General features: G+C 40.8%; 1 protein-coding gene across 1 annotated transcript in view; it reads right to left on the reverse strand.

Annotated features, from left to right (window-relative positions):
- The window catches only part of TMEM163 (transmembrane protein 163), a 263,415-nt gene extending 236,339 nt beyond the window's left edge, over positions 1-27,076 (reverse strand). Inside the window, exon 1 of the mRNA XM_010853703.1 lies at positions 26,923-27,076. Coding sequence (XP_010852005.1) covers positions 26,923-27,076 — 154 coding nt within the window. The remainder of the gene's footprint in view (positions 1-26,922) is intronic.
- Between the last annotated feature and the right edge of the window lie 258 nt (positions 27,077-27,334).

A 27,334-nucleotide genomic window follows, 5' to 3' on the forward strand; every position in this document is an offset into this window, starting at 1 on the left:
CTAAAAGCTTCTCACCCCCAATGCAGGGGGCCTGGGTTCGATCCCTGGTCAGGGAACTAGATCCCACATGCCACAACTACAGATCCTGTGTGCCACAACTAAGACCTGACGCAGCCAAAGAAATAACTTTTTAAAAAAAGAAAGAGAAGGGATTTGCCCTGGAAGGAGTTCCGAGGTCGGAAGACAGACTGAAGGATGACAAAACAATCACTGGTGGAAACTGAGCCAGACGAGGTGCTGAGAACAGAGCCAATAATACAGCCCGGTGACTCTGGTTACATTGCCACTAGTGGTCACTCAGCAGCAAGCTACCTGACTCCTGGCCAGGAAGGGGTCTTACAGGACAGCCTCACTGGACGCAAATCCCCTGCAGGGATTTCTAATTGGTTTACCTTTGGTTTTGTGCCTCAGCCCTGGGAAAGCAACTTTCTACTAGAGCCCTACTGGTCCCACCAAGGACCAAATGGTGAGAGTCTCCAAAGACAGGAGAGGGGTTGAGAGGCTGGCAGACAGAAAACAAAATAAAAGGAATGTCACCGCAGTAGGTACACAAGACACAATATGAAAATATAGCAATCAACCAACGACAAAGGAGAAACTTAAAAATCTCTGTGCTGTGCTTAGTCGCTCAGTTGTGTCCAACTCTTTACGACCCCATGGACTGTGGCCCGCCTGGCTCCTCTGTCCAGGGGGATTCCCCAAGCAAAAACAGTTGCCATGCCCTTCTTCACGGGATCCTCCCAACCCAGGGATAGAACCCAGGTCTCCCGCATTGTAAGTGGATTATTTACTGTCTGAACCACCAGGGAAGCCCAAGAATACTGGAGTGGGTAGCCTATCCCTTCTCCAGGGGAACTTCCCAACCCAGGAATCAAACCAGTTCTCCTGCATTGCAGGTAGATTCTTTACCAGCTGAGCTAACAAGGAAGCCCCTAACAATTTCCTCTTTATACAAACCCCTATGGTCTCCCAGTCTTTCTATATGGGAATGCTTAATCCTCCAAATATTCTTAAATAGGTAAAAATAAGTTTGTAATTTGGGGAGGAAATAATTAGTTCTCCCATCACTAAATCTCTCAGCTAAAACAGTTTCTCCACTAGAAGCATTCACAGACATTCTTTTCTACTTATTTCCAGGGAAACAACAGGTATTTGGCAGTAATAGAAAAACTGACCTTCAGTTTTCATCAAAGTATTAATCCTACTCAAATATCTCATAATACTGAACAATGGAATATCTTTGCTCCCAAGACACAAACACACCCACTCTTGAGAAGGATGCTGTCCATTATGGTACCCAGGAAACGCATGTAACTACTGAGTATATGAGATATAGTGTGAATAAAATAAAATGTGCTGTAAGTACCAAACACACATTGGACTTCAAAGATTTAGCATGAAAAAGGGTAAAACACTTCATTAATGATTCTTACATTTTATTACAAAATGCTGGATATCTTGGATATATTCAGTTCAGTTCAGTTCAGTCGCTCAGTCGTGTCCAACTCTTTGCAACCCCATGAGTCGCAGCATGCCAGGCCTCCCTGTCCATCACCAACTCCCGGAGTTCACTCAGACTCACGTCCATCGAGTCAGTGATGCCATCCAGCCAGCTCATCCTCTGTTGTCCCCTTCTCCTCCTGCCCCCAATCCCTCCCAGCATCAGAGTCTTTTCCAATGAGTCAACTCTTTGCATGATGTGGCCAAAGTACTGCAGTTTCAGCTTTAGCATCATTCCTTCTTAAGAAATCCCAGGGCTGATCTCCTTCACAATGGACTGGTTGGATCTCCTTGCAGTCCAAGGGACTCTCAAGAGTCTTCTCCAACACCACAGTTCAAAGGCATCAATTCTTCTGCGCTCAGCCTTCTTTACAGTCCAACTCTCACATCCATACATGACCACAGGAAAAACCATAGCCTTGACTAGATGGACCTTTGTTGGCAAAATAATGTCTCTGGTTTTGAATATGCTCTCTAGGTTGGTCATAACTTTCCTTCCAAGGAGTAAGCGTCTTTTAATTTCATGTCTGCAGTGATTTTGGAGCCCCCCAAAAATAAAGTCTGACACTGTTTCCACTGTTGCCCCATCTATCTGCCATGAAGTGATGGGACCAGATGTCATGATCTTCCTTGGATATATTAGGGTAATTTAAAATATCAATGAAGTTAATTTTACCTGTCTCTTTTTACTTTGCTTAATGTAGCTCCTGAAAATGTTTTAATGGCTTATGTGGCTCTCATCTGTGGCCCAAATTCTATTTTGTTTCTATTAGACAGTTATGCTCTAGACACATGGGCCATCCAGCTCACATTCCCAAACAATCAGCGCTATAACATCCCCTCCAAGATGATGCCTCCTAAGAAGCCTGCCACCACTTAGGAGGAAATGGGGGCCCAGGGGCTTTCAGAGAGATCTGCTCCCAGGCTAGAACAAAGAGAGGAAAACATTTGCCGTTCACCTTTGCCCAGTACTTATGAATGAGTTAAGCAAGGCAGATGCAGTTAGAAAAGCTAATAGCTTGAGCTATTCTAACCAAATATGGCTGATGCTGCTGCACACGTGCTTAGTCGTGTCCAATTCTTTGTGAACCCATGGACTATAGCCCACCAGGCTCCTCTGTCCATGGGATTCTCCAGGCAAGAATACTGGAGCAGGTTGCCATGCCCTCTTCTGGGGATCTTCCAGACCCAGGGATCAAACCCACGTGTGTCTCCTATGTCGGCAGGTGGATTCTTTACCACTGAGCCACTTGGGAAACCCAACCAATATTATGGCTTCCTAATTTGAATAGTTCGATGTAACATAAATCACTACAGATGGACTTTATTTCAAATGAATGCCTAAGCCAAGTATTATAACTGCCTCCCCCCACTTAAAAATGGGGTTTCTCCAAAGAACTGCACATATAGCCCAGAAGTAACATTCAACCTGCCCCTCTGGTTTTACATTAACTGAAAATCCATCCATTTATCAAACAAGCTACATTAGCAATTCATAAAAAGTCACTAATCCAGGTGAAGGATAGATTTAATTCATCAGAGGAAAAGCCCCTGAATTCTTCAGAGCCTTGAACAAACTAGTAAAAAAGCCAAGCCGTCCCCCGACCCAAGCTTAGGCAATTAAAAACTTTCTGACCTCAGCTTTCTTTACACTGTGGTTCTCCAGGTTAACCCATTAGACCCTGTACAATCAAAATTGGAGCTGTTCCACCAATGCAAAGGCTAATACTAGCAAAATACAAATGCCAAAGTAACCCGAATAAACTATGAAGATAAAGATGGAACCCTGAATGCTGACTCTGAGAAACAACTTACTCTTATTCAACTTACTCATTGAATCAATGAATTCAATAAACCCTGACCACCCGGCTACTGGCTCCAGGCAGGCAGTGTCACAGTGCTGGCGAGACCCAAAACAAGAGAACAGGTGCCTGCTGCTGAGATGTTTCAGTGTGATGGGGTGGGGGGAGATACCCTGACAACCAAGAGGACACATTAGGGTGCTGGTCTGTGCAAAGGAGAGTGAAGACCCGACTCACAATGGTAATTTAGATATGATGGTGCCTGATCTATGGTGTGAGTACTGGAGAACTGAAGGACTAGTGTGCTTGGCATGGTGACTTAAAGGTAATGAAATTTACTTGCAACTAAGAACTTATTCTTATTTCACCAGAAATAAATTGCATCTGTCCCTGCTTAGAACAAAAAGATAGCCATCTTTTGTATAAAAATCATTCCCTAAGAATGCTCTATTTATGGGACATGTAAAGTTTAAACCTCTGCTTTCAGGAGGCTGGTACATCAATTATTCAATAATAATATCTCTTCAGTTCTGATACCAGATTTCCCCATTCCCAGTAAAGAATAACCTGGGATCAGATCCAAATGCTCACAAAATGAGCTCACAAAATATATATACACATTATTCTTTAAAAAAAAAATCAAGAAGTCTCCATTTTGAAAATGTCTTCATCAAATAAAGAAAGTTCACTTGTCATTGAAAAATGCTATAATGTTTCTAAATGTAAGTAACAGAAATGCCAGAAATTTCCTTGGATTAAAAAAAGCACCATGCAAAACAGACCCAAGTAAGAAATATAAACTCCAAGGGTCTTTTTTTGGAAAAGTGGAAATGGCAGTAAATAGTGTTTATTAATCTCTCTGAAGTCCCCTAATAAAAACATCAGAGAAAGTAGGATAAAAATAAAACAAAAACTCAAACACTGACAACAAAACTAGCTGAGAGGCATTGCCAGAAAACATAAAATATAAACACTGACCTGAATACTGTGATCAGTATTTATCTGAACATGGATCAGAAACTATCAAGAAAACAGAGGGACTTCTCTGGTGATCTAGTGGTTAAGACTCCATGCTCCCACTACAGGGGGCCCAGGTTCAATCCCTGGTTAGGAAACTAAGATTCCACATGCTGCAACTAAGACCAGGCACAGCCAAATAAATAAATAGATTTTTTAAAAAGGAAGAAACAGGGAGAAACCACCAAATTAAAACAGATAACCACTAGAATTAGCAGTAAGTCAATCTGAGAAGGCAGTCCAAAGTGCAAGAAAGTCTTACAAGCACCAGATCATGGACATGGGACAGCAATTAAGTCTGCTAAAGCTATGTGTGCTGAACTAAAGGCAAAGCTCTCTCTTAGGATCGAGCTCCACACTTAGGAGAAATTACTAGAAGCAGAATTCAAACTAAATAGTCCACAAGCAACTGGGGCAAAGAAAAGCTCTATCATAATGACGGATGAGGAACAGGAGCAAAACCAAAGAGGCAAATCCAGAGAAGGAGGCCATATTTTTTTAATTACTTTATAGAAAAAAAAGATCTAGAAGCTCTCATGCTCAAAAAGTTCTCCAGACTTATCCTTCCTCATAGAAGTATAGGAGGTCTTGTTTTACTTAAACATGAGTCACAGAAAAAGACTGCACTCAAACATTATTCAAGTAAATAAAAGAATGAGAAGCAGGAAAATATCCCTATATGTGGTGAGCACACACTAGAAAAAAGTGATGCAAAGCACACACTCACCAAAGTGATGTAATCTCTAACATAGGATCTCAAGAAGGAGTACACCGAAATAAAGAAGTGGCATGTGTATGGAAAAACGTGTCTGCTATGCTACGTCGCTTCAGTCGTGTCTGACTCTTTGTGACCCTGTGAACTGTTGCCCACCAGGCTCCTGTGACCACAGGATTCTCCAGACAAGAATACTGGAATGGGTTGCCATACCCTCCTCCACAGGATCTTCCTGACCCAGGGATCGAACCCATCTCTCTTATGTCTCCTTCATTGGCAGGTAGGTTGTTTACCACTAGTGCCACCTGGGAAGCCCATATAGAAATATATACATACCAGAATTTTAAATTTCAGAAACATGTGACTGGAGAAACAAAACATCTGAAAAAAGATGAGAACACTCAGCAAAGGCTTAAAACCAAAAGAAAATTTTCATTTCAGCAATGAAGAGAACACTAGAATGACCAGAATAAACAAACAGTAATGCTATTTTCCAGAAAATGGAAAGAAAATCTTTAAACTCAAAAAGAACTGAAAAATAAAATGATTTGAGGAAAATTAAGAGATATAGAGGGCTTCCCAGGTAGCTCAGTATTAAGGAATCTGCCTGCAAATTCAGGAGACGCAGGTTCAATCCCTGGGTTGGAAGATCTCCTGGAGAAGGAAATGGCAACCCACACCAGTATTCTTGCTGGAAAAATCCCATGGCCACAGGAGCCTGGAAGGCTATAGCCCATGGGGTCATCAAGACTTGGATATGCCTGAGCAAGCAACTGAGCAACAGATACAGATGAGAGGTAAAGAAGATCCAACAGACCTACCCCTGAAGTTTCTAAGGTATAAAACCAAAGCAATAGAATAGAATACTAAAAATGATACTTTAAGAAACGTTTCTGAAATAGAAAGTCATCAAGCTACACCTTCTATCTGGGAAAAGTTGATCCAGAAAGCAATCACTGAGATATAGTTTGGGAAGACTCTTGGTCATTTTTTCGAAAGTTATTATTTACACATCTGAGAAAATGATCAAATCACTCTTAAGAAAGACAATCAATGTCGTTAAACATTGACAGGAATGCCTAATGCCATAAGACAATGATGTAACATATTTAAGATATTTGGCAGGGATGGGGGGGAAGTGAACCAAGGATTTTATATTTAGCCAAAATGAGCTTCAGGTATAAAGGTTAAAAAAATACTATATACATTCAAGAGTTCCAGAAATGTTCCCATGAATTCTCCCTGAGGAATCTAGCAGAGAAAGAACTGAAATGAAACATCAGTATAAGGACTGGCAATGACTCTCAACAATATACAATATACAACAATATAGTATTTACCTGTAAAACTAAGACTAAATGATGTCTATAAGAAACACAATATAGTGGCTGGTGATTTAACCACTAAGTTGTATCCGACTCTTGCGACACCATGAACTGTAGCCCATCAGGCTCCTCTGTCCACAGTTTCTCCAGGCAAGAATACTGGAGTGGGTTGCCATTTCCTTCTCCAGGGGATCTTCCCAACTCAAGGATCGAATCCAGGTCTCCTGCACTGCAGTCAAATTCTTTACCGACTGAGCTACCAGGGAATTCCCTACACATTGATCTGACAATGTGAATACTACATAATATTTTAAAGAGAGAAGAAGCAGGGAGAGAGTATATGAAAAGAACATGTTCACTGACTGCTTATGGGTATATGCTATGAGGGAAAGGGTATTTCAAATTAGATGCTATGGAAAACAGTGGAGGAGAAAGAAAAGGTTACTAATTCATAGTAAGGAATCAGTAGACAATGGCAAAAAAGCGGGAAGGGATGGAAGCAAAAATTAAGTACATATACAACCTTAACCCTTTATCTGACCTTTATCTTAAGTCATCCTCTTTTTTGTCTCGCTTGACATTATATTGCAAGGTTCCAACAATAAAAGAATGAACACCTATACACATACCATCAGTTTTGAGAAATCTTTACAGTTCACTACATTAACACCAAAAGGGTATTTTTGGGGGTTGGTTTTTGTTTGTTACTTTTGTTTTGGTGGGGGGACTGTGAACATTACTGTTACGGATAAAGCCTTCTGTATATCCTTTATTGATCCCTTGTGTCCACCCACTCCAAGCAAGACACCATCCTGAGTTTACCTTACCATTTCCATGTTTGTTATTACACTTCTGTATTCACAAACAGTTCAGTAGTTAACAATACATTAGTATTAGTTAAGATTATCTCATTGGTAGAGTCTTCCATTCTTAAGCATTGTTTTCCAATGAATCCACATTAGAAGTTCTAGTTGAGCAGTTTTCAACAGAACAGTGGGGTAATGTTGGAAATGTGTTGGGTTGTCACTGGTTGTTAAATGTGGGCCTGGGGAGATGGTAGTATTTAGTGAACGAGAGGGAGCCAGGGATCTTCATATTCTAAAATGTTGAAGAGACTCCTGTGCAATGAAAAATTTTCTCTTTTCCCATAGGATTTCAGAAAACCCACAAGATACTCATTTAGGTGAAAAAGGATCTGAGCCTAGAACTCAATTCTATTGTTAACCTCTACAGGAAACTTTGTTTGTTTCTTTTGCATAGTTTTATATATACACTGATTTTTTATAGGAAATACCATGTAAATGAAAAGGAGAATATGATTGGTTTTAGTGAGACTTTAACAAAGAGTTATAAACCAGTTCAAAATATTAGGTCACTAATAGCAACTCCATTCCAGGTTTTCAAGACACAACACAGAACACTTGTATCAGTCTGTCCTCCTAGGTGTCACATTTGTCATGACTCCACATGTGCACATCAACATCACCAACCTCTTCAGTCCTTCTTTCAAAATGCCCTACATTTTGGAGACATGTATAAAATGTAAACAATGAAATCTTCTCAGATCCCAATTTCCTCCTTATACACAAGTGTAAACAACTGCTTAACTGTTTCTAAAAATATCATCATACCAAGCATTTATACAGTCACACATACACTATTTTCTTCAAAATTATCTTGCTTTTATTTTTCCATTACTTTGCTTTTAGGATATAATGTTATTTTTATAAATTGTATGCATAGATGGGAGTTTAAGATAATAGAATGGGTATGGTAACATATAAGTTATAGGACTTCCTTGGAAGTCCAGTGGTTAAGAATCCACCTGCCAATGCAGGGAACATGGGTTCCATCCCTGATCTGGGAAGATCCCACATGCCTTGGGGCAACTAAGCTCACGAGCCACAACTACTGTAGCCCCCATGCCCTACAGCCTATGCTCCGCAACAAGAGAAGCCACTGCAATGAGAAGCCTGTGTACCACAACTAGACAATGGCCCCTGCTCTCCGCAACTAGAGAACATTCCTGCACAGAGCTGAAGATGCAGCACAGCCAAAAATAAATAAATAAAAAATTTTAAGTTATAAAAAGGGTACCCTGGATCTCACAAAGCTGAAAAGTGATGTTATATAGAGAGAGTCACAGAATTAAGACACGGAGTTTATCAGTTCTCCTGTTAATGGACCTCTGTCTCCCTCTGAGGTTTTGCCATTACAAACAAAAGTGCTGTGAACAGTCTGTGCATCTCCTTGAACACATATAAAAGTTGCATGCTTTGTAAATATCCTCTCCCAGTTGTAAATATCCTCTCCTCATCTTTCATTTTATATAGTTCTTTGTTATGCACAAAGATTTCAGTCTGCTTGTAGACAAATTTATGAATGTTTATTTTACTAATGTTAAATTTATTCATTTTTTATTGTTGTAGTTAAATTAACTGATGTTTGCGCTGTGTCTTAAATTTTAAAACTTTCTTTACTGCCAGGTCATATGCATATTCTCATACTTCCATTTAAAAGTTTTAGATTCCTGCTTTTCAGGTTAATGTCTTAACTCACTTGGAATTTATATTTGTCTGTGGTGGGAGGTAGAAATTTATGTTCATTTTTTCTGCACAGACAGCCAATTGTTTCAGTACTGTTACTTCCCTCCCCAACCTTCGACGCTACCTCTCTCACATATCAAATTTCCATATGTGTGGTACTAATTCTGAACTGCCTACTTTACTTCCTTGGTCTATTTGTCCCTAAAAATATCATAATCTCAACTGCTCTAGTTTTTTTGTCGTTGTAATTTTTTGCCATGCCATGCAGCGTGGATCAGTATGCAGGATCTTTAGTTCCCTGACCAAGGATTGAACCCTCGTCTCCTGAAGTGGAAGCACTGAGTCTTAACCAGTAGACCACCAGAGAAGTCCTCAACTGCTCTATTGTTTAAAGTTTTGACAAGTCCATGTACCTTGTTCTTCAAAATCACTTTAACTATACTTAGCCCTTTATTCCCCCATATAAATTTTACAGCTTTACTAGAAAAAAATTATTGGAATTCTTAGCAAAATTGCATGTGTTCAGGTTAATACAAGGAAAATTGATATCTTTATCGTCTTCCCAATCATGAAAACAGGGTTTCTTTATTCAGATTTTACTTAATGCACTTTAATATTTTATAACTTAAGGAACTGTATGTATATTAGATTTATGCCTTTCGGTTTGTTAGTATAGGACATGGTATTGTGATGAAAATTAAAAATTCTACTCCTGGGCAGAAAGCGAAGAGGAATTAAAGAGCTTCTTGATGAAAGTGAAAGAAGAGAGTGAAAAAGCTGGCTTAAAACACAACATTCAAAAAACGAAGACTATGGCATCCAGTCCCATCACTTCATGGCAAATAGATGGGGAAACAATGGAAACAGTGACAGATTTTATTTTCCTGGGCTCCAAAATCACTATGGATGGTGATGCAGCCATGAAATTAAAAGATGCTTGCTCCTTGGAAGAAAAGCAATGACAAACCTGCACAGCATATCGACTGGCTGGATCTCCTTGCAGTCCAAGGGACTCTCAAGAGTCTTCTCCAACACCACAGTTCAAAAGCATCAATTCTTCGGCACTCACCTTTCTTTATAGTCTAACCCTCACAACCCTACATGACTACTAGAAAAACCATAACTTTAAAAAGACGGGCCTTTGTTGGCAAAGTAATGTCTCTGCTTTTTAATATTCTGTTTAGATTGGTCATAGCTTTTCTTCCAAGGAGCAAGCATCTTTTAATTTCATAGCTGCAATCAACATCTGCAGTGATTTTGGAGCCCCAAAAAATAAAGTCTGTCACTGTTTCCATTGTTTCCCCATCTATTTCCCATGAAGTGCATGGAGATCCAACCAGTCCATCCTAAAGGAAATCAGTCCTGGGTGTTCATTGGAAAGACTGATGTTGAAGCTGAAACTCCAATATTTTGGCAACCTGATGAGAACAGCTGACTCATTTGAAAGACCCTGATGTTGGGAAAGATTGAAGGCAGGAGGAGAAGGGGATGACAGAGGATGAGATGGTTAGATGGCATCACCGACTCGATACACATGAGTTTGGGTGAACTCTGGGAGTTGGTGATGGACAGGGAGGCCTGGCGTGCTGCAGTTCATGGGGTCGCAAAGAGTCGGACACAACTGAACGACTGAACTGAACTGAACTGATGGGACTGGGTGCCATGAACTTAGTTTTTTGAATGTTGAGCTTTAAACCAACTTTTTCACTCTCCTCTTTCACTTTCATCAAGAGGCTCTTTAGTTCTTCTTCACTTTCTACCATAAGGGTGATGTCATCTGCACCTGGCATGCTGCAGTCCATGGGGTTGCAAAGAGTCGGACACAACTGAGCAACTGAACTGAACACAGCATATTAAAAAGCAGAGACATTACTTTGCCTCAAAGGTCCACACAGTCAAAGCTATGGTTTTTCCAGTAGTTACGTAGGGATGTGAGAGCTGGATAATAAAAAAGACTGAGCACTGAAGAATTGATGCCTTTGAACTGTGGTGTTGGAGAAGACTCTTGAGAGTCCCTTGGACTGCAAGAAGATCAAACCAGTCAATCCTAAAGGAAATCAATCCTGAATATTCATTGGAAGGACTGATGCTGAAGCTCCAATATTTTGGCCACCTGGTGCAAAGAGCCAATTCATTGGAAAAGACCCTGATGCTGGGAAAGACTGAAGGCAGGAAAAGAGAATGACAGAGGATGAGATGGTTGGATGGCATCATCGACTCAATGGACATGAGTTTGAGCAAGCTCCGGGAGTTGGTGATGGACAGGGAAGCCTGGTGTGTTGCAGTCCATGGGTTCGCAAAGAGTTGGACATGACTGAGCAAGTGAACAACTTCTGTGTTGCTATTGTACAGGAACACACTTGATTTCTGTATGTTAAACTTCTATTCATCCACACCAACCTTGCTGAAACTTCTCATTTCTTTTAATAGTGTCTGCAACTCTCTTTTCTTTTCTATGTAGAGTAGACTATACTATCCATGAGCAAAGCTGGTTTCTTATTTTCCCCATCTCCAGTCTATGCATGTACTTTTATTTCTTTTCCTTGCCTTACTGCACTGGCTGGAACATCAAAAATAACGTTGGAGAAAAGTGATAACAGCAGCATCCTTATCTTCATTCTAGATTTTACAGGATTGCTTCTAATGCTTACCACTTGGAATTGTTAACATTTTAACTTAGATAGTCTTTATCAGGGTAATTCCCTTCTTGGCTAAAAGTTTTATTTTGCCTTGAATTCTATCAAATGCTTTTTGTATATCTACTGAAAGACACTATGACTTTTCCTCTTAATTTACAAACATGGTAAATTACATAATAACTATTCTGACTACATCATCCTTGCATTCCAAAATTAACACAATGTGGTAAAGATGGTTATTTACTGTTTTGTTATATAAACATAGATTCAGCTTGCTTATCTGTAACTTCTTCTCTAAGGTCTTTGGTTTTTGGTATCAAGGTAGTACTACTCTCAAAATAACATTGAGGACTTCACTGGCAGTCCCTTGGTTAAGACTCTAGTGCAGAGGGCACAGGTACCATCCCTTGTTAGACAGACCCCACATGCCACATGGCCTGGCCAAAATTAATTAATTAATAATAAATTTTTAAAAAATTATATGGGAAGTTTTTCTTCTTTTTCAGTGAAACAGTATACATGAGAATGGGATTATCTAATCCTTATATATTCATAAAACCACCTATAAAACCATGTTGGCCTATATCAGAGTTTCTCAACCTTGCACTATTGACATTTTGAGCCAGGTAATTCTTTGTTTTGTGGGGGACTGCCCCATGCATTGTGGGATGTTTAGCAGCATCCCTGGCCTCTGCCAACCAGATGACAGCAGCATTCCTAGCCCCAGTTGTGACAACGAAACATGTCTCCTGACATTGCCAAATGTCCTCTGGGAAAGGAGGGGGCACAGAGTTAGGTGTAAAATCATACCTGGATGAGAACCAATGGCTTAGATTAACTTCTTTAACTTAAATCAAGCATGAAAGTGAAGTCGCTCAGTCGTGTCTGACTCTTTGCAACCCCATGGACCATAGTCTGTAGACTGTAACCAGGCTCCTCCATCCATGGGATTTTCCAGGCAAGAACACTGGAGTGGGTTGCCATTTTGGTCACTTTTTTCCTTGAGTCAATCATAACAGATTATGATTCTAGAAAACTATGCATTTCACCTAAGCTTTCAAATTTATGGGCATAAAACTGTAAATAGTCTGATTACGTTTTTTTCTTTATTCTTAATTATTACTCCTCATTTAACTTGCAATTACTTTTCATTCATTCCTTTTCTGTTATGATCAGTTTGACTAGAGCTGAACCTAATTTTATTAGTCTTAAACAGCTTTTAGTATTATTGATTCTATTTAATCTTTTTCTCTTTCATTAATTTGTACTCTTAGATGTACTGTTTTCTTCCTTTCACCTATTTTGGATTTACTGCTTTGCTGTTTCTTAGTCTCTTGTTTTACATAGTTTTGCTCATCAATTTTTATCTCATCTTAAGTTCTAAATATTTTTAAATATTTAGCACCTCTCCCCCTTGTGATACTCAGAAAGGTGTTAATTTCCCACATATGTTGTGACATATAGAAGCATTTTAGCTACATGCTATTTCAAACGTTCATTGCATTGTGAATAGAGAACACTGTAAAATACAAATTTTTAGTAACTGAATGAGGCTTCTTTCGTAACCATGGAAGTGGTCACATCTATAAATGTTCCATAATGTTAAACAGACTTGTTGGACACATGGTTCTATATTGACCCACTGGGTCAGTGTTCTTTAATCTGAAAGTTACAACCCATTGGTGGCACATAAAATCAATTTGATAGGTTGTGACCAGCACTTTTTTAAATGAAAGAGACATGTTCTTAGTGTACTTTTCTTTCTTATTTTAAAATCTCTGACATCAAGTCACTCACACAATGGTCAGCATGATATAGTTCAAAGACATCAATTTTTAAATTTCCACCAATTCCAAAACAGTCTCAGACACCTCTAAAAACAAAGACTGTTCTCTATTTCCTCTTTTTTCTACTTTTAGAATTCTTATTCATTTATATTAGAAATTTTCCTAATTTCATGTCTCTTAGAAAACATGAAAGAGAAGTATCACTCTGGGCCACATTCTGGGTAAGTTTCTCAGACTATATTTTGGTTCACTATTTCTCATTGGTTTCTAATTCACTTCATATGTTTTCACTATAAACTGCTATGTGTGACACTTCCAGGGAAATATGGTAGGATGGTTCCTCACGGTTACTTTTGTTTGTCCTGAAGTCACTCAGTCGTGTCCAACTCTTTGCAACCCCATGGACTGTATGTAGCCCACCAGGCTCCTCCGTCCATGGCATTTTTCCAGGCAAGGGTACTGGAATGGGCTGCCATTTCCTTCTCCAGCGGATCTTCCAACCCAAGGATTGAACCTGGGTCTCCTGCACTAAAGGCAGATTCTTTACCATCTGAGCCACTAGGGAAGCCCCTTTGCTTCCCCTAAAAAATTCTAAACTAAGAGTAGAAAGATTAAAAAAAAAAAAAAAAGACAAACCCATTAGAAAAAGAAAATGGAAGAAGCAACAAAAACAATTTTTAGATGCCAGAAAACATATGGGCAACTAGTAATTGATTTAACAGACTCCAGAAAGCAAACTCCTAAGACAGCAGTGTGAAAGCAAAAAGGCAGGTCAATTTACATTCAGGGCACTGAAGAAAAAAAAAGAATTGGTAGCACAGTGTAACAAAGAGAAGACTGAAAACAGAATGACTGGTTCAAAGTCTATTTTAAAAGTCCTTTCCAGGTTCCCTCCCCAACTCCTGTCAGACATTAGAGATCTATTCTCTGAAGAAGGTACAACAGTTTCTTATTTGAGGAACACCAGACCCAGCTTCCCTGTGTCTCAGAGGTTAAAGCGTCTGCCTCCAATGTGGGAGATCCAGGTTCGATCCCTGGGTTGGGAAGATCCCTTGGAGGAGGAAATGATAACCCACTCCAGTATTCTTGTCTGGAGAATCCCACGGACGGAGATGCCTGGTAGGCTACAGTCCACAGAGTCACAAAGAGTCGGACACGACTGAGCGACTTCACTCACTCACTCACTCACAGACTCAGATAAAGGTGGGAAAACCAAACTGAACTCTTACCCAGCAGACCAAATGAAGAATCCCAAATAGAATGATGAGATCTCAATCTTCCACCTCAACTCAATACACACAATTCAAGCAGTAGCCGTCTACCCCCCAGATCAGAAAGCCCTTCTCTGGGCAACCTGGGAAGCCCAGGAGGAAGAACCAGGAATCATTAATTAAACTGGGATCCACCCAACAAAACAGTCCACCACAAAGTCCACCCACCCACATATTCACAACTTCAGTCAGCTTTTAAACATCCACTATTTTTGCCTTTTTATTTTTTCATTATGGTTTATCACAGGATACTGCAATTAGTTCCCTGTGCCTTAGAGTAGGACCTTGTTGTTTATCCATTCTTGGTATAATAGTTTCAACATGCTAGTCCCCAACTCCCAGTCCATCCTCCCCCACGCGCCTCCCATTGGCCACCACAAGTCTGTTCCCTATGTTTGTGAGTCTGTCTCATATGTAAGTTAATTTGTGTCATAGTTTAGATTCCACATATACGTGATAGCACATGGCATTTGCCTGACTTCACTTAGAATGATAATCTCTAGGTCCACCATGTTGCTGTCAATGGCATTATTTCATTCTTTGTCATGGCTGAGTAGTATTCCATGGATCCGTTCATTATTGATAGACATTTAGGTTGTTTCCATGTCTTGACTATTGTATTTTTGGGGTTTTTTGGGAGGGATGGCTATCATAAATAGTGCTGCTATGAACATAGGGTACACGTCTACTCTTTTTTAACACCCACTCTTAATATGAGCAGACCTATCAAGGATCACCACTCACAGGACTCCTCACAAAAACAATAAACCCAAGGAAAATGGGGAAAATAGCACCTCAGAGAAAGACAATACAAAATCAGAAAAAGATCTTTTTTAATGTCATTAATATTTTCCCAAAAAGATAAGAAAAGGTCTATGAAAAAGATCAGTAACACAAGAGTTGGATGATTTTTTAAAAGGCACACTCAGGCAATTAAAAATAAACTTGACAGTAAGAATGAAAAGCTCAATAGAAACACCGGAGTATAAAGTGGAGGAAATTTCCCAGAATGTAGAGCAAAGAGACAGAAAAAGATGAATGGAAAAAAAATAGAAAGGAGGGGCATACATTCATGAAAAAGACCCTACCACAGCAAGTCTCATACATAGGATTATGATTTAGAAAGGTTTCGGACTTAAATAGTAACCCTAGAAATAAGAGCTTCAAAACTCTTAAGGAACATTATTTGTACTGAGAATTTTCTATTAAGCCATCAGTCAAGTGTCAGGATATATTAATGACATTTTAGGCTTGAAAAGCTTCCGTTCCCATGTGCTCCTTCCTAGGGGAGCTAAGAGAAGATAAGCATGTCAACCAAAGAAGAGAAAAACATGGCATCCAGGAAACAGGGGACTCAACAGAGGAGAAATACAGGAAATGCCCAAATCCGTGGTGAAGGGTGATGCTAGGATGCAGGATGTTAGGATGCCCATCAAATAGAAAGAGCAACCAAACAGATTAACAAATGTCAAACAGCCCTGAAGGAGATTTCTTAAAGAAAACGCTGACAGAATTATTGACGCATCTGAAAATATTACAAAGAAGCTGAGGTTGAAATAAAAATGCTGAATTAGAATTTAATAAGAAAGAGATGCAGAAGGACTTCCCTGGTGGTCCTGTGGTTGAGAATCTGCCTGCCAGTGCAGGGGACACGGGTTCAGTCCCTGGTTGGGGAAGATTCCACATGCCGTGGGGCAATTAAGCCCGTGTGCTGCAGCTACTGAAACCCGCATGTCCTAGAGCCCGTTCTCTGCAACAAGAGAAGCCACTGCAGTGAGAAGCCCGTGACAACTAGAGTCGCCCCTCTTGCCACAACTAGAGAAAGCCCAAGAGCAGCAACGAGATAAATAAATAATTTTAAAAAATAAAGAGATGCAGAGAAAAGTAAACATAGGAACAAACAAAACAGAACTTACATATTAAATACTAAAACCAGAGAAAATAAAAAATGGTGCAGGAAAGAGGTAATCATTCTTTGCCATATAGCTCAGTGAGCAAGATTTATGTAGTCATAATAATGCAAACCATAACTATTATGCAAGGATGGGAATTCAAAGTCAGCATGCCTGTGTGGGGCCAGGAGGAGAGTAGAGAGTAAATTATCTTCTTCCCTGCTGGGAAGTCAACAAGTAACACCTTAACAACAAAAATTCAAGAACTAGCATTAGAAGCCTGTTATTTTTAAAGGTATAAGAAAATGCAAGAATCAGCTAGAGAGGCAAAGTGATTGCCAGCATGGAGATGAGGAGGAAACAGACAGGAGAGAGAGTTGCGGGGGCAGGGCGGGGGGTGGTGGATTGCTGCTACAGTTCTTAACTTTAAAGACCACACCCACATGGGACTTCCTTTGGTGGTCCAATGGTTACGACTCTGTGCTCTCAATGCAGGGGGCACAGGTTCGATCCCTGGTGAGGGACTTAAGATTCTTCATGCTGTGCGGTGCAGCAAAAAACAAAACTACGTTCATGTTATGGCTTCCATAAAAGCAGCAAAAATATATATTTGTTTGTTTCCCAGTTGCTCTTTTCAGTGCCCTTCACGTGTTTGATTCCTTTTTTTATTGTCTATTCATTAAATATATGCATTTACAGATTCTATCAGAGCCTCTTCTCATCGAGTTCTAATCATGCTGCTATATGACTTAGTCATCTAGTTAAGATCCTTTCTCAGGAGCTTCCTAATGTTGGATTATGAGCTCAGCATTGGTGGCGTGTCATCCATATGAGGCTACTGGGACTTGGTGGAGGTTCTACACTTGCTTCTTTCAGGCATTTCAGGGGTATTTGCAACATAGAACCATATCCATGTCAGTATCTCAGCTTGAGGGTTCCTAGGATACCCGGGCAGGATGAGTACCTATATAGGACGCCATGGTGTACCCCCTGGATTCTCCCTCAGGGACTCCCCATTCATTCCTTCAGATGCCAGGAATGAGGGCTGCCAATGGCTCACAGCTCATCCCTCTCCTATATCCGCCCTCTACTGAAGGAAGCTGCCTCTCCCAAGGTCACACTTCTCCATGGGGCAGCCCATACCAATGACGGGTCTGGCAACCTTGCTTCAATAAGACAATTCTGAATGGCCATCCTGGCTCCAAGTCCCTATGGGACAAGTCTCTGAGGTAACAGCACTGTCGTTCAACTTCTCCCCCTGCCCAATCCTGCTTCCCTTGCTTCTTTTCAGAAATTATACATTTGAATCAGTTCTAATGAGGTGGATGAAACTGGAACCTATTATACAGAGTGAAGTAAGCCAGAAAGAAAAACACCAATACAGTATACTAACACATATATATGGAATTTAGAAAGATGGTAACAATAACCCTGTGTACGAGACAGCAAAAGAGACACTGATGTATAGACCAGTCTTATGGACTCTGTGGGAGAGGGAGAGGGAGAGGGTGGGGAGATTTGGGAGAATGGCATTGAAACATGTATAATATCATGTATGAAACGAGTCGCCAGTCCAGGTTCGATGCACGATACTGGATGCTTGGGGCTGGTGCACTGGGACGACCCAGAGGGAGGGTATGGAGAGGCAGGAGGGAGGAGGGTTCAGGATGGGGAGCACGGGTATACCTGTGGCGGATTCATTTTTATGTTTGGCAAAACTAATACAATATTGTAAAGTTTAAAAATAAAATAAAATTTAAAAAATAAAAAAATAAAAGTGTTTGAATGCTATGCTATAATTTTCTAGAAGCTGCTTTTTGTAAACTCCAACAGGCATTTTAATAATCAGTTATTGAGCATTTAAATTGTCTTATAAAATATTTAGTTGATATCTATTATTGTGTATTATGCATCCATCTTACCTGTGTATAATTTTTATCAGCTGCTATATCTACTGTATAACAATATATTAAATTTAAAAAAAAATAAGTGTATAAAAAAAAAAAAAGAAGAAATTACTCCTGAGAGCCTCTCCCAGCCCCCATTCCTAATAAACCTCCTGCAGTGAATCTCAGAGTCAGAGTCTATTTCTTAGGAAAGCAACCTATGAAAATTCCAAAAACAAACGAGCACAAGGTCATTCCCCGTGGTTATAAATTCTAGTAGAAGCCTCCCCACACACAGAGTTGAGTGGTCTTCCTGGGTTGATGGGTTGGTTTATTCTGGTCCATCTCTTCACTGAAGGTAAAATCCTCTAGTGCATTTACTTTATTCCAAAATCTGTTTCCAAAGCCCCTCCTAAGTCTTCCTGCACTCCGGCCTCGGGATGGCCTTAGTTTCTACATTAATAGCTCTGATTTTCCTTTAATTCATTCTTGGGGAGGCTGCAGACTGTCCTTTCTCTAACAGACCAATGATATCTTTTCTTGAGCATCCTATGTGTCTAACAGGTTATCTGCCCTACCCCACTGCCCTATCATTTGCTCCGACGTCCACAGACTCCCCTCCCCATTAGACCCAAGCTTTTCAAGGGAATAAGAGGCTGTCCCAGGTCCTAGTGTCCTCTGTGGTACCCAGAACACCAGACAGGCAACAGGCACTTGCTAAGGACTGGATGGACACAGCCACACCCTGGAAAGACGTGCAGGAGGAAACAGTAGAAAGTGAGAAACAGCTTCCTTTACCGGGAAAAGGACTGTCCTCTCCGTTTTCTTCAACCTCATCTTCAGCCCTCACGACAGGGCACCAGGAAATAACCTCTTGTCAAGGAGGACCCTGCCAGAAACTTCACCTTCAAGGGGAAATCCCCAGAGGACCAGATCACAGTCCCTAAGCACAAGCAGACCAGAAAACCTATTCTTGTCCCACCAGCTAACAACTGTGCCTGGAAAGAGCCTGAGAGGCAACAGGAAAAGCGCTCAGGAGTTTCCCACAGGACTCTGGAAGGCATGTTAGCAGAGCCCAGACACAAGCAAGGAGGGGACAAGGACCCACCCAGCCTAATAAGATGAGTCCAGAGGGCTCACTGCCCAGATTCCCTGAGTCAGCGCCGGGGCTGTGTGACAAGGACACCTCTGTGCTAATACACCCTGGCCACATTTTAATTAAAGGCTGTATGCAGAATGCAGGGAGAAGGGAAGCAGAACAAGCAGGCAGCTGCGAGGACCCCTCCTCCACTGTGGGCTGGAAACAACAGCTCGTTGTAAGCCTGGGGACTGGGAAGATGCACTCTCCTAACAGCCATGAGTGAGTCGGGGTCAATAGAACCCTGGATCTGTCGACCCAAGATGGGCAGAGGGAGAGGGGAGGGAGGGGTTTGGGGGGAGGGAGAGACAAGGGCCCTGCATCCCCCATCCCCACTGGCTTTCCCGCTTGTTTCCATTCACTTGAAAAATCTGCTGTTCCTTTTTCTGAGATTTTCACCTACAAACATACATCCTCAACCTGCTGCAGCCACAGTGGCCTCAGCAGGGAGATGTTAAAAGCTACTCCAGTCCAACCAGTATCTGAAATACCAGTATCAGAAGCAACAGTTAGAACCAGACATGGAACAACAGACTGGTTCCAAATTGGGAAAGGAACACATCAAGGCTGTATGCTGTCACCCTGCTTATTTAACTTATATGCAGAGGACATCATGAGAAACGTCAGGCTGGATGAAGCACAAGCTAGAATTAAGATTGCTGGGAGAAATATCAATAACCTCAGATAAGCAGATAACACCACCCTTAAGATAGCAGAAAGCGAAGAGGAACTCAAGAGCCTCTTGATAAAAGTGAAAGAGGAGAGTGAAAAAGCTGGCTTAAAACTCAACATTCAAAAAACGAAGATCATGGCACCCAGACCCATCACTTCATGGCAAATAGATGGGGAAACAGTGGAAACAGTATCAGACTTTATTTTCTTGGGCTCCAAAATCACTGCAGATGGTGACTGCATCCATGAAATTAAAAGACACTTGCTCCTTGGAAGAAAAACTATGACCAACCTAGACAGCATATTAAAAAGCAGAGACATTACTTTGCCAACAAAGGTCCATATTGTCAAAGCTATGGTTTTTCCAGTAGTGATGTATGGATGTGCGAGTTGGACTATAAAGAAAGCTGAGCGCCAAAGAATTGATGCTTTTGAACTGTGGTGTTGGAGAAGACTCTTGAGAGTCCCTTCAACTGCAAGAAGATCAAACCAGTCAATCCTAAAGCAAATTAATCCTGTATATCCGCTGGAAGGACTGATGCTGAAGCTGAAACTCCAATATTTGGCCACCTGATGCAAAGAACTGAATTACTGGAAAAGACCCTGATGTTGGGAAAGATTGAAGGCAGGTGGAGAAGGGGATGACAGAGGACGAGATGGTTGGATGGCACGGACATGAGTCTGAGCAAGCTCTGGGAGTTGGTGATGGACAGAGAAGCCTGGCAAGCTGCAGTCCATGGGGTCCCAAAGAGTCAGACACGACTGAGAGACTGAACTGAACTAACTGAACCAGTATCTGAGCGCCAACTGTGTTAGGGGCTGAGAAGGTAGACCGGAGAAGACGGGGCCCTGCCTTTGTTCACAGGGTGACAACACAATGATTTAAGTATCGTGTATCACATTCCTGATACACTGCCTGGTGCCCACAAGGCTGTGGAAACCAAGGGCATTTTTTTTTCTTTCCATTTTTCAAATCATTTCTTACTGAGGTATAGTTTACTTACTTATGTACATTTCAGGTATACAACATAGTGTTTCACAATTTTTAAGAATTATATTTCCTCCATTTATAGTTATTATAAAATATTGGCTATATTCACAAAACGCATTTCATCAGGAAATGGAGGGTCAGAGGAGGCTTCTGGGACTAGGGGCTCTTTCATCTCAATTTTGAGGGATAAGTAAAATTTGGCTAGAAAACAAAGCATAGGGGCAGGAACACGGGGCCTCTGACGCCAAGGGCACAGCAGGTGCATGGATGTGGGGGCGAAGAGCAGGATGCAGCATCTGGGGAACTGCAAGGAGCATTTGTGGGCAAGCTTGGCTGGGGGGATGGGAGAAGCCGAGTTCAGCCAGGGAGGAGGGGCAAGATCAGAAGGGGCCTCTAGGTGAGCAAAGGGGCGGGACTAAGATACTAAGCATCGGTGAGCCGGCATCATCTGTGAGCCAGCATTCTTGGGGTGGGGAGATGAGGCATCAACCTTTGAGTCCACGACCCACAAGGACACGAAAGCAGGAAGGAAGGACCCAGAGGCAGGGCGTGTTGTCAACATGAGGTGCCCAAACCGCATTTCAGCTGTTCCTCCCTCCTGGTTTCCACCTCTCAGAATCAGCATCTCTGGGTATCATTTACCCCGCACACTCCCGGGGAGCAAGTTATCCCCCTAAACACACCCAGGATGTGGCTCACAAACTTCCTGCCCACATCCTCCCCGCTCAGCTCAGCAGCCCAGACCGGCAGTGGTTGGGAAGTTGTTTTGGAAAACTCCCCTCCACACTACCCTGGGGAAACAGCAGCTTGGGAAGAGGCCAGGCTCCTTGAAAGATCAGCAAGAATAAGACCCCATATCTAACCTAAGTAGCAATGGGGGATTGTACACACGGGGACCACACCTGCGCTTCCCATGCCCAGAGAATGTCTAGAAGGAAATACAAGACCCTGGCAACAGACTTGTCATTGGTGAGTGGAAACTGAGAGAAAGTGGAGGGTGGGAAAGAGATTGGCACTGTGTACTTCTGGCCTCATGAACTTTCATAATGTGCATGTACTTCTTTCATCAAGAAAAAGAAGCAAGAACAGCGAACAACAGGAAGGATAGTTCTAGGAGCAGAATGGAAGCCCCCTAAGTCTTTAGGGAAATGGTGCAGGGGCTGGGTCTTAGGCTCACCCGCAGGAGCAGTGAGGGTCTCACAGGCATCCTGACCTAATGCAGGAGGGACACAAAGGGGGAAACTGGCATACACCGAAGAACGAATAAAACTACTCTGGGAAATGAGTCCTTATGGCTGGTGAGGCCCTCAAAAGATTCAGCCACATGAAGGTCTACCAGAAGATGAGTTTTGCTGAAAGATGCCAGCTCCAGTCCTGGGAAGTTGGGATGTCTGAGCAAGGTGGGGTGCAAAGGCCAGGTCAGGCCACACATTTTAGGCCACTGTAACTCTTTAGATGTCTCTCTCAGGGTACCAGAGGGCCACTGGAGAGTCTTTTGCCTTTCCCACCTCACACATGTGTCAGTTGAGAGATACCATAATAAATTCCCAGACATATTTTGCTGAGTTTATAAAAGAACCTATAATTTCATTTTATCTATCTCTCAACTCTTGGATGCTGCTGCTGCTAAGTCGCTTCAGTCGTGTCCGACTCTGTGCGACTCCATAGATGGCAGCCCACCAGGCTCCCCTGTCCCTGGGATTCTCCAGGCAAGAACACTGGAGTGGGTTGCCATTTCCTTCTCCAGTGCATGAAAGTGAAAAGTGAAAGTGAAGTCGCTCAGTCATTTTGGATCTTAGAGACCCCATGGACTGCAGCCCACCAGGCTCCTCCGTCCATGGGATTGTCCAGGCAAAAGTACTGGAGTGGGGGTGCCATTGCCTTCTCTGCTCAACTCTTGGACTCACAAACTAAAAATAAAAAGAATAAGTACACTTATTCTACCATTTTAAGGGTTAAGAGTTTATACAACAATCAGATACATGATTTTAAAACCCCCAAGTATAAAAATCACTCCTTTCAGAAAATTTTCCAATTCTTAAATCTACTGATTCACAAAATTTTTGAGAGAACTTTTTCTGAGAAGATCTTGGTTTGAATTTTTTTTCAAAGTGGAACTGTGTGTCTTAGGAAAGGTGTTCCCCTGAGAATGTTTCAAATATATCTTCACTTCCCACAGAACATGTATTGAGTGCCTAAAAATTAATTCACACTCATTCAAACCTCAGAGTCAGAATGCACTTTCCTAAATCATTCTAACAAAGACATCAATGATGTCAAAACCCTGAATTGTGAAAAGAACTTCTGTTCTCTTTCTAACCTCATTATTAGACCAGATTTTTTAAGGTTTGTTCATAACAGGATTGCCATTTTCCATGCTGCCTACCGATTATAAACAGAAGTAATTTTAAAGCCAAACTAAAACTCTTTCTGAAATATTCAAGATGTATTACCATCTGGTTTTATATCAGCATTTGAGCAGGTCCAAAAATCACTACATTACCAAGGATTCCCAAAAATAGTTCATCTCCCTTTCAAAGCACATATTCCTCTCAAAATACTTTCAAGTCACAAACTTTGAAAACTCACCTAATTTTTCAGATTATACCAGACATCCATGTACATCATCCATTGTATGTTAGACATCCTGTATGTCGTCCATACTTACATGTGTAAGTGACTTATCACCGATCACTCAGTAATACTAAACAAAGCTATTTTTATCATTAGGTCTTTTAGAAACTACTAATTTGTGAAAATAAAGTGTACCTGATTACTTGGAAGCTGGTAGGAAGTGAAGGATACTAGTCTTTATTTGCAAATGTACACACTATGTAAAAATATGAATCTTTCCAGTCCTGAAAAAAGAGGTATCCCCAAAACTTACATATATCCCTCAGCCTCATTTCCAAACACAAAAGAGACAACAGCATTTCTCCAGAGGTTGCTCAGCTAAAAATCAGCATGTACAATTAAAGAGGAAATGGCAGGTGAGGAGATAAAGATGGGTTTCTAACTGAACCAGCCATAGTGCTCCAAGAAAGGTCCTTAGTAAGAGAATGGCCATAGGATTATCCAATTGTCTTAAATAGATTTCAATTGTTTATAAAATAAATAAGACCTAAATCTGGTATCTAAACAAATCTTTAGATGAAATTTATTTCTAAGAAATCTTTTGCTTCCCCCAACTTAAAAAAAAAATTACTTTTTAGAAACTATTTCTCAGTTCATTCATTCAACAATCTCAAGTACTGATTTCCAAGTAAAAATGGATGTTCATCCTGCCCCAAAGAGTTTACCATCCAGTAGTAGCAAGAAGACATGACAATAAATACCGTCTTCTCTTCACCATGACTATCACCTCCTGGCAACACACACACCACACACAGATGCACACGCGGCACACACTCCACACTTCTCTGCCATCTCACAGCACTGCATTCCATAGCAATTCTCTTTAAAATGTTAACTGGTTCAACCTGACCATTTCATTGGATATAACAGCCATTCACCAAGCCAGCCTATTCCATTTATCCCATCTCTCTGTCAACCACCTCCTTAGAGAATACTGGGGGCTCCTTCTGAGTCTTTTTTAAAAATACATTTACTGTGCTTTCTGAAACATACCATTTTCCTTTAAATACTAATTTAAACAATTTCAAAAGTAAGCTTATATTGCTTAATCTCTATTGACTTTCTTCCCCTTCAAAACTGTGAAAAGGATTGAGCAAAAGTCTATCAACATGCAAGTGATGTTTTAAAAGCTTTTAATATTTCATAGTACAAATAGATTTTGGAAACTAAATAAAACCAACAACCCTAACAATGCAGCCACAGACCACCTCGAGGGTCTAAAATATAAAACACACACATGTGCACACACATTAAAGTTACTCTAGTTAAAATGAGAAAATATATAGTTTAACTTTTACATTTTTTGGTTTAACTGTACCAGAACAAGTTGAAAGCAACTTGGGAACAAATTAATGTACCACAGAAAGCAACAAAAATCATGATGCCATGTATACCCCAAGGTCAACATTTTATAGGCAAGAAGTTATAACAGTTAAATTACTTGCTATAAAAAGAGGGTAAAATCATTTTAAAGAGAAACAGAACCCTTTTCATAAAGCAATATTATAATTCCATATGCATTATGCAACAGTCTTTTCCTATTATAAGAAATGGAACAAAATTTTTAAGATAACCCAACTGAACAAGCATAATTTGCAAACCCAAAATTTCCTAATTTTTTTCTTATTCTGATTAAGCACATCAAATGTGCTTAATTTGGATTCTTCTCCCAAAGGAAAGACTTGCTCAATATTTCTCCACATTCAGGTCCTCATTCAAATAATCATATTATAAAGTCATAACAGCTCTATCAGTCAGAGTAACTATTATTCTGTTGGTATATCATCTCCCTTCCTGCCATTCCTCTTTCTTTACATATATAAATTACAGGGTCAGATTTGGAGCCCACCACCAGCCACTGCAACCAAATTATCCTCCAGGGATGTCAATAGGGCTATTACTCTTGTTTCAGCATTTTTATAAAAAAAGGAAGGAGTAGCTATTTTCAGGGATCAGAATTCCTCTTGATCAGATTTCTGGCTCATTGGTAAATGCTTCTACCCTGAAATTATCCTTGGCTGCTAAATATGTGGCAAAAAAAAAAAAAAAGCCAAGATGTGGTACAGTGTTTCCAAATAGATATTGCTTAAAGGAATATACACTGAGTTTTGTAGGGAACACTTGGTCAAATTCTAATATCCCCCATGGGAGCCAACACCAATTTCCAGCAGCAGCTCTAACTGTGCAGAATGGAATTTTAAAAACACACAGGGTAGTATATTCCAGCAGACACAGCCCTTCCTTCTCCTACTCTGCGGTTGTTACATGAGACACCTTGTATGATACTCATTACTTAGAATATAAATCTGTTAAGGCCATAAATTAATCACAAAATGCATACAATACATTCTTTTTCCTAGCATTAAAAAGAAAAAAACACTGTGGATTCCACCAAGGTTGAGCTGAAGCTAAATGTCACTGCTTAAGCTTATGAATCACTGCACATTAATAAGAATAAACAGCACATGCACATTTCTATAGGCTGCAAATGTTAGTGGAGAAAATGCATGTCATGGGCTTCCTAACAGGGAAACTGGATTATCCATAGGCAAAAAGCATTCAGTTTTCTTAGTTCTTCTTGATTATGATAAATATTTTTGTTTCCAAGGCCACTGAAAACTTGCAAGGGGATCCTCCCATTTTTGTTTCATTAAAATGTTCAGATGATTTTATTCTAAACCTCAGGCAAATATAATTCAGGGGTGGGGGTGGGGAGGAGAGGTCGTACTACAATATTACACTCATCTGGTAGCATGAGGTTCAAAATACCAGTCTCAAGGATATATATTTGTCACATGTCAGCCCAGGCTGAAGGCATCCACCAAGAGAATATTTTCACTATTTCAGCTGGCAGCCAGAATTGACTGCCACAAACCCGCATACTGATGAGAGCCTAGACTCCCAGTCTTCTTCTTAACTACCTCTTGCCTCTGCAGAGGAGAGAAGCCATTTTACTAATTTATAAGCATCTGACTATGTAACCATCGAAAAAATATTTACTCATCAATAATAGTCAACTAAAAGCAAAAGTGCATCCCATAGGAGTCAGAGAATAAAACCGGCAACACCCGTAAAATACATCGATCAGCAAGACTCTGAATACTCACTAAAGGCAGCCACCGCCAGGGCCAGTGTGACGATAATGGAGAACCAGGAGACCCACAATGCCTTCTTTCTGTAGTTCTGGGCTTCATGAGGTTTTAGCCGAGTGCTGCTTTCTAGTAAGCCTGACAAATACAAGGAGAAAAGGAAGTTAGGCATTTCCTTATTAAGAAACCCACAACTAGAGCTATATGTTCTTATCCAAGGATTATAAACCAGCAGCCTGAGGGCCAAGATGGGGGGGGGGTGTTAATTGAAATATAATTGATTTATAATATTGTGCTAGTTTCAGTGTGCAGCAAAGTGATTCAGTTATCCAAGAGGTGTTTTAGGAGAGTGGCATGGAAATCAAGCTTTGGGGCATCTCTTGAAAGATCACTGGCTCAAGCGTTCCCACAGGGAAATACCAGCTGTCTT

The sequence above is a fragment of the Bison bison genome, unplaced genomic scaffold (assembly GCF_000754665.1).
Source record: "Bison bison bison isolate TAMUID 2011002044 unplaced genomic scaffold, Bison_UMD1.0 scf7180017864330, whole genome shotgun sequence".
In the NCBI taxonomy this organism is placed as follows: domain Eukaryota; kingdom Metazoa; phylum Chordata; class Mammalia; order Artiodactyla; family Bovidae; genus Bison; species Bison bison.